Source organism: Chaetodon trifascialis, chromosome 2 (genome assembly GCF_039877785.1).
Source record: "Chaetodon trifascialis isolate fChaTrf1 chromosome 2, fChaTrf1.hap1, whole genome shotgun sequence".
Taxonomy (NCBI): domain Eukaryota; kingdom Metazoa; phylum Chordata; class Actinopteri; order Chaetodontiformes; family Chaetodontidae; genus Chaetodon; species Chaetodon trifascialis.
Window position 1 is genome coordinate 2,052,920 of NC_092057.1, and position 8,504 is coordinate 2,061,423.

Consider the following 8,504-nt stretch of genomic DNA (forward strand, 5'->3'; position numbering starts at 1 on the left):
AGTCTTATACGTCTCTCGTATTTTTCTGTAGCTGTTCACACTACAGTTAATGTGATTTAAGCAACAAACCAAATGGTTTAAGGGTCAGCTCACCACAAACATTTTCTCTGACCTTTAGCGGTATCTAGCATGCAGCTTTGTTTTTGCTTGTCTTGGTTTGAGATGTCTGTGCCCCAACAACCACGATCCAGAGAAGCAAACACGCTGATGTCCAAGTTATGGATCTCTGGTTTATTTAAGGGTTCAATTAAGTTTGGTGTTGCATTCACTGACACTTGTTGCCATGGTTGGAAAAACAACTATGCCAATCAGAGCTTTGTAGGGGAGTGAAGGATTTCCTCTGTCAGAGCCAGAAAAATGTTGACAAGATAACATTGGGCCATTCAGCGTGCAGACATAACAACTCTTTGAAAATAGGTTTTGACCACTCAAATGAGTAATGTTTTTTATGAATAGCTTCCTATTTTGTCTGTCTCATGTGCAAGAGCACTCGCACAGTGCACATTCCTGCCAGTGGTGTCACAAGATTGCACCTAAAAACACAGTAATATGTCAGTTAAATGTGGGGAAGAAGACCACTAGAAAGTAAGTGTGGATGCAAGCAATGCACGGATGAAACTGCTCAAAACGAGCTTTGCCTTGTGTGGAAGGAATATTTCAGCATATTTGTGAGGCTTCAAGGACACACGGTGCGTTTTGGTGAGTAACACTATGACTGTGACTTAAAAGAAGAAACTAAGAGAAGAAAGAAGAAAATCCACAGGGCGCCCTTAATTGGCAGATTTCTTCATGCATGAAAGATGTTAACTGCTCCTTGCAACCACCTCTCCATTATCGGCTGGAAATGCTGCTGGCAGAATGAATATGCCATTCGATACGTATGTGGGTGGCATCAGAAAAGTCAGGGAGAGTTAACTCAACATCAGGGCAAACTAAACCTCAGATACCTTCATGGTTAGAAACCACCTAAGGTATACAAGAATATTTATTTATTTATTTATTGGGGGGGGGGGGTTATTTGGGTGAACCGACCCTTTTGATTTCCTCTTTATAAAGCAACCCTGCTTGTTCCTGCTTGTTCTGGTCTTATTTCAGACGACCTGGTCTAGCGCAGTATCACAGAACGCATAACGAAACCATTTTCTGTATTCTGAGTTTTCATTTTCTGCTTCATACTGCAGTATGTCTCATATTCTTTGCAAATTACCTGTATGGATGCACACACGAACACCTGCTGCTACAGAACATTTCTGACGCTGATGGTGGCATTACCCCGCAAAGACCCGTCAGAAACTCTTGGTGTGTGACACACTGCACTGAAACAAAGTGTTTGACCTTTTATGTGAGCAACAAATACAAACAAAACCATTAGCAAAGCAGTAAGAAAGAAAGAGACAAATGTAAAGAAAAGAATTTATATCACACAGATATGTCCTGCTGGGTTACTGTCTTAAGCATGTTAGACACAACCATGGCGAGCAGCTGAATCACTTATTATACGACTTGCATGTGATGGCACAGTGCTGCAATCAGTCCCTCTTACTGATAACCGGATTTCTAGCGCAGGACTAAGTAACACTCCAAGTCTCCCCTGCAGGGTTGACTCCATCATTGCTCACTCCGCCTGCCTTCGAAAACCTGACCTTGTCTTTGCAAACACTCGCCCTGGATCCCAAGCTTATGATGACACAAGAGAATACTACACAGAGAAAGACGGACCGTAGGCCAGGTCAGTTGCGCCTCAAGACAAACAATGGCTTCTGCAAGGGATTAAGTCACACTGTCAACTGCAAACTGTGAATCAGGAGCTGTATGTGACAAAAAGAAGTGATTCCTCCCTGCTGATACATCAGATTTGCTGCAGGTTTCATAAGCTGGTTATATCGGTTGTTTCGTCCTCCCTACTGCTTACCAGAGAGTAGGTTTGTAATGTTTTACTTCTGTGCTGTCCAGTATTACAGAGAGTGTCTCTACCCATGGTAATGATGTCTCTCTTATCAGTTGACAGACCATATATTTTGTCCCCTGAATGCCTCCTCAAAGGCAGCATGTCTATTTCCATGGACTCCATTCTTAAAGGTAAAGGTGCAGCGTTCTCATTCACTGAGTGTCTTCTTGCAGGCAGGAGGTCTGCTCTTTGTAAGGAGTGCTGGAGTGCGTGGAGCTGGCAGGGGAACAAGGAGTTGTCACACACACTGGCGTTGGACCGACACCAGTCTGAGATACTGTGGTCAGATCCTGCTCGGCTGTCTGAACTGTCTCCGACCTTCTGCCCCAGTCCCTGGCCTCGAGCCAGGCTCAGCAGCCGAGGGAGTGTAACAATGGGTGCAGACGCCGCCACAGCAGCGGCAGCAATATGGTGGCGCTCAGCTTCAGTCACTCTGCTGTCTGTAATCACTGCAACAGGAGACGCTACTGTAGCTGAGCTGGAGAACGAGGAGGTGCCAAAGAGAGCGGCGACTTTCTGGTAGTATCTTGTTCGTATCACCTTTGCTGAGCGGTACAGATCCCCAATGAAGCAGTAACAGATAGGGTTAAGGCTGGAGTTTGTCAGGCCCAGCCACTGGGCAAATGGTCGCGTCTGCAGGAGCCAAGATGGTGGCCTTTGCTCGCAGTCGATCCAAAGGTCAGCCAAGTAAAGCGGCAGCCATGACACTGCAAACAGCAGCACCAAACAAACCACCATCTTGGCGATCTTCTGGCGCGTCTTGAGGCGCGAGACGTGCAGTGCTTGGCTGCGAGGATCAAGATCAGCGAAAGTGGATTTCTTCCCTCTCCAAAGCCGCCTGCCGGTTAGGAAGCCGATGGTGAGGTTAAAGGTCACTGGCAGGCAGTAGAGCATCACAAACAGCAGCACGTTGTATCTGTGGAAGAATTGAAAATGAGGTGAAACACCAACAAAGTCATTTTACGTTGCTGGAGCCGTAACTTCTCTGCTACTTAGAAACTGTGATTTGAGGATATTTTTAGAATAACAGCGTTCTTGGAGTAATGGACTGCAGCCTAAATACAGTTATCAGGGACACAGTGGACTCCTTTCAGTACTTTTTAATTTGCTCCTGTTTTCATCAACAACAAGCAAAGATCAATATGATGAAATTGGAAGCAGCAGGACTGTGTTAGAACCCTCAAGAAAATTTGATTTGAGCGTATCTCTGGATGATTAACACAATGTGCTGACGCTTTTCAGCACACAGTTGCCAAGTGATTGAATAGACAATGACGCAATAATAGCATATCAGCCCAAAAGTAGAGAGTCTGCACAATCCAAGCCATTCTGAGACATTTGACAACACAAAATCAAAGAAAACAAAACAGGGAAATTCTGAAAAAGGATCAAATAAAGGATAAAAAAAGGTGTCTCTAAAGCTGTTTTAGAGTAAAGAAGATTGGTGCAGAATTTGAATCTGAGCTCCCCGACACAGCGTTTAAGAACCTCACAGGTTTGAATGGCAAGTGGGTCCTCAAGTAGCTTCCTAAGCACAGGCAAATGCTAACTGCAACACACTGCAAAGACTACAGACACCAAAACGACCTGACAGCCGATGCAAGTTCTCGTTGTGGATCTAAAGAAACATCTCAGAAAGATAGTGTACGTCTTCATGCAACTGAAAAACTTCATTATATTCTCACAACTTGAATTACAAGTATGTGAAAAAAGTCTTAACTAGCAGAATAAAGTTTGATTTTGTTTTGTTTTATTTCACCAGTCTGTGGTCTTTCATCTTTTGAGGAAAACCCCGGAGGGAGAAAACACCTTAAAATTATGGAATCACAGATTCGCTGGACTGAACATCCAATTAGAGAGCTCTCTTTTCATTGACAGCCTCCTCCAATTCCACATGCTCAATTACTGCCTGGAGAACTGGTCACACAAAAACTACCAGTAATGGAAGGCCAAAAAACATTAACCACAGCCCAACCAGTGGTCAGCTTGTCGTCTCAAGACCCTCAGGCAGCATCGTGGATTGTAAGCGGACGTTCATAGACTAGATCTAAGAACCCTGGCAGAGTACCTACCCCTGTTTCAGGCGATGCTGAGGCCACTCCTCCTGACAGACCAAGATGGCAAATGTCCCAAAGCTGATCTCCCGTCGCCGGTTCATCACTGTAATAGGAGCGCATATGATCGAAGACACTATCCACACCACGGCGACGGTCACCAAGATTCGACGGCGGGTAAACATGGAGCGAGCTCGCAGTGGTGATCGAACGCTGTAGTAGCGATTCACACTGATCACTGTCAGCGTTAGCACACTGGCGGAGACGGAAACAGCCTGCGTGAAGGGTACGGCTCGGCACAGGAGGTCACCGTAGACCCAGGCAGTGTAGATCTGGCTTCCCAGGGTGATGGGCATGCACACACACACTACAGCCAGGTCACACACCGCCAGGTTCACCAGGAGACTGCGCGTGGCGCTGACGCCAGCGAGTCGCCGGCTCCGCCTGTTGGTGAGGACGCGCAGGGACATTAAATTCCCAACAAATCCCAAAATAAAAGACAGACAGTACATGATGGTCAGAGCGATTGTGCTTGGCTCGTGAAGAGTCCAGAGCAGCATGCTCTCCAGGTCCGCCAAGTCATTAGAAGAAAAGGTGGACAGGGACAAAGGAAAGGAGGAAGAGGAGGGTCGGTAGATAAACGTGGTTGCTTGTGGAAAGGATGAGGTGGAGATGGTGGAGAATAAAGGGGAGGAGATGAGGGAGGAGGGCAGCAGAGAGGGCACTGGCTGAGGGAGGGAGGAAGTAGGTGAGCTGAAGGTGGAGGGCAGCATCACAGTGCCGTGGAAGCTGTAGGAGTGGTTGAGTCTCTCCTGAGAGCCGTCGTACTGTAGCAGTGTAGAGAAGCTGGGCTGGACTGAGCTCCAGTCCGACAGCTGGTCCTGGGACAGATCCATGCTGCTTTCCCAGTGGGGACAGAAACACAGCGAGAGGGGCAGCAGAGAGGGGAGAAAATCTCTCGACTGTCAGGTTTACTGGACAGGTTTCCTTTGGTCCTCATTAAAATCCATTCATAGACACGACTGAGGAAAAGCAAAGCGCCACAATCAGAATCCAAACAGGCAGGAAATCCTTACCAGAAACATCAGGCTCCACCTTCCGGTCTTGTGGTCTGCGGCTCCTTCGCTTCTGTGTGGACAGAAATCTTTGTAGAAAATGTAACTCATGGTCCCCTTTTTATGCCACATCCTATGAGTCAGCTGGAGTCATGCTGCTGGTCCCAGTGCAGTCCTTGTATGTACATTCATTCCTCCAGGGAGTGGCTGTCCGTCAGCTGTTAATAGCCTTTCTCACCTTCAAGTAAAGCAATTCTCACGCAAACCTCCCACCTCCTCCTCCTCACTCTCTCTTCCTCCTCACACCTTCAGTCCATCAGAGGGATGTGATCAGATCTGTTTAAAGAAACATCACAGATATCAGAGGCTGTCCCCACCTGCAGCTGCAGGAGCAGCTCTGTAGCAGACCAAACAACAGCAAACAACCAATTCCTGGAGGGACGCAGGCTGAAAAGCTTTGCACATCCCACCGTCGCGTGTTTGGATCACAACTGGTCCCAGTCAGAAACATTTAGCCAAGAAGAAAGTGAGGAAATGTTTATGCTAATTTTAAGAATATTGGCATGGTAAAGAAAAACATCTGCAGTATAGCTTTAATATTAATTATTCATTTATTAAGCACAGTTAGCAGGATGTCATTCTGAACATATAGCATTTTGTAGATATAGTATTTTTTTTTTTTACATTTCCAGAGCCGGTTGCATCAAATTATAGGCACTGAAAAAGGGGAAAGTTGCAATCTAGAAACTTAAAAATGCCCACCCCAAACACATCCTCCAAAAAACACATTTTAATCCTATGAAAGGCAAAGAGGAGTAGAAAAGAATTATATATGAGAAAAGCACGTCAGAAAAAAAGCAAATTCAGCCAAATTTCTGTTGGGCTGTTGTTCACTGACCGTGCGCGGCTCATCTGATGCTGACAGCCTGAAGACGTTGAAGATGCAGCCAGCTGCTGACTGAATCTGCGCAAAAGAAGAAGAAAAACAGCCGAACACAGACACAAAGTTGATCCCGAATCGCTCACAGCAGGTACACGCGCTCTATAATCCGTCTCTGAGGCTCAGGGGGATTTGTCGGTGGAAGTCGCTCTTTGTGTTTCCGTCTGCGTCTCTTTGACACCAAGAGGCTCCTCAGATGTCTGCGCTCCTGCCGCCGCGAGCACCGAGCCCATCCGCCACTGCAGGACTGAATATGAGGGAGGAATAAAGTCGGGGAGGGAGCAGCTGCAGCTGCCGCACGCACTCACTCACACGCACACGCGCGCACCGCCACGCGCTTAACCGCACAGCACCTATGGCACTTCTTAGACAGGATGATCAATCAGAAAGTGACCATCACTTCACTCCGTTGGCTTGTGCCTCACTCGATGTGTCCGTTGCGAGCCGACAGAGTGACGGATGCTTCCTTTCCTGGCGCTCAAAAATGGGGATAACTGGATTCTTTTCTCTTCTCCGATTGATTATGAGACCCTGAAAGAGTATTGACTCAAAGCTTGTTCTGTCATTGTTTTCTCAACACCGATGACTTCAATCAAATACATCAGTGGTTATAAAATAAATGACAAACATTAAAAAAAAAAGAAGACAAATGAAAAAAAAAATAGACCATATTTAATGCAGAAATACACAAAAACCATGTGTGCTGTAGAGGCTATTTTGTATGTTTTATAGATTATGTTATGTATTGATAGTGATGGCAAGAAAGTAAATTTACCTAGTAACCCAGTACTTTCCTTGAGTATGCACTTTTTCCTCTATGTGATACCTCCACTTCATTTCATCATGGCTGGATTAACCTGCTTGGAGGTCCCAGAGCAAATATTTGTAATGGGCCCCTGTTGGCCCACATGGCAGTCATATTATTTCCAAAGACCGTCTGAGACCAACCAGTGCTCCTTTGCTGGAATGACCCTGCCCGAGTTTTGTGTGGGCTAATGATGTTGAACCAATTCGTTCAAAGTCAACTTTATGCTGGAATACGACATATGAGCAGAATATTAGCTAAAATATTTATGGTATTTAAAGTAGATTTTCATACAAAGTCCAGTACAATGTCATGTTATATTGTGCCAGCACAGCTCTCCATGTTCCCCGTCAGCCCTGCCAATGTTTGCTGCCCTTCCACCATGAACAACACAGTAACCACCTCACCACTAAACTTCACCACTGCACATGTTCGAGCACGAATCTGATCCATATTAGCCTCAGTCTCATTGCCCAGAGGACCACAAAGTAATGCAAAGTAATAACAATAATAATAATCTTTAATTTTATAGCACTTTTCATGATGTTTCAAAGTGCTTTACAAAAAAAAAAAGAAGCAAGATACGGTATATAAAAGGAGAAAAAAGCCAATGAAATGAGCACAGAAAGAGTAAAGACAACTGAAGTGAATAAAAACAGTATAAATAAAACATATATCAAACACTTCAGCTTTCACAAAAAGAGGTGCAAAGGAGCAATTTAAAAGAAGCCAGGCAGAGAGTTTTCATAGTGTGGAGGCTCTAAAAGCAAAAAGCTTCACCCTTAGTCACAAACGCAGACCTGGAGCAACCAGCAGGGCTCCACTGTGAATCTTAATGGTCAAAGGGGCACATGTATTCAGGAGCAAGGCTGTTCAAGCCTTAAAAGTAAGCAATAAAATTTTAAAATCAATATGAAATCTGACAGGGAGCCAATTTAGGGAAGCAAGCACAGGAGTGATGTGATCATGCCTCTTTGTTCCACTAATGAGCCGAGCAGCAGTGGTTTGTACCAGCTGGAGAGAATGGAGGGAGTCTTGGTTGATACCAGAGTAAAGTGCATTGCAGTGATCAAGCCAGGAACAGATACAAGTATGAACAACTTTTTATTCAGCTATAAATAAAAAAAATGACCTAATTTTAGAGACTAACTTGAGCTGGAAGAAGCATGACTGAACAACATTTCTGATCATCAAAATAGCTTAGCATCAATTATTAGAGCCTAGATTCAAGGCAGTCTGCATAATATTATTTGAGAGACCAAGATTAGTACCAAAAGAGCTACAAATGGTAAAACATGTCATGGTTTTGCATGACTTTACTAAAATGTAGCATGTATATAGAGAACAGAAGTGGGCCAAGAACTGAGCCTTGAGGGACACCACAATTCAGCTGAACTGTCAAGGAAGAGGAGTGACCCGGAGTGACAGGAACAGTTCTGCTGGAGAGGTATGGGCATGGTAAACTTAGAGCCCTTAATGTCTACCAAAGCCTGCCAAGGATGTAAGAGGATACTGCGATCGACTGTGTCAAAGGCTGCACTTAAATCTAAAAGAACTCAAATCAAGCTGTTTGCTCTGCCTGCACTTTGCAGAAGGTCATGGGTAACCTTAACGAGTGCTGTCTCTGTACAGAGAAGTGCTCTAAAATCAGACTGGAAGCTGTTAAAAACATTATTATTATTCATAAAAGATATCAGTTGGG

The 8,504-nt window shown here is 45.0% G+C and overlaps 1 protein-coding gene across 1 annotated transcript; it reads right to left on the reverse strand.

The window, feature by feature from the left end:
• Positions 1 to 1,324: 1,324 nt before the first annotated feature.
• On the reverse strand, positions 1,325 to 4,898 carry LOC139349492 (neuropeptide Y receptor type 2-like). Its single transcript, XM_070990352.1, has 2 exons — positions 4,021 to 4,898; positions 1,325 to 2,864 (listed from the first exon to the last, which is right to left on the reverse strand). The coding sequence occupies exons 1-2, from the start codon at positions 4,896 to 4,898 to the stop codon at positions 1,868 to 1,870; spliced, it is 1,875 nt and encodes a 624-aa protein (XP_070846453.1). The 3' UTR covers positions 1,325 to 1,867.
• Between the last annotated feature and the right edge of the window lie 3,606 nt (positions 4,899 to 8,504).

Excerpts from the sequence above, each read along its gene's own strand:
- LOC139349492 (XM_070990352.1), bottom strand. The coding sequence starts at position 4,898 with ATGGATCTGTCCCAGGACCAGCTGTCGGACTGGAGCTCAGTCCAGCCC. Across the intron at positions 2,865-4,020 it reads CAGCATCGCCTGAAACAGGG|ATACAACGTGCTGCTGTTTG; the intron begins GTAGGTACTCTG and ends ATTCTTCCACAG.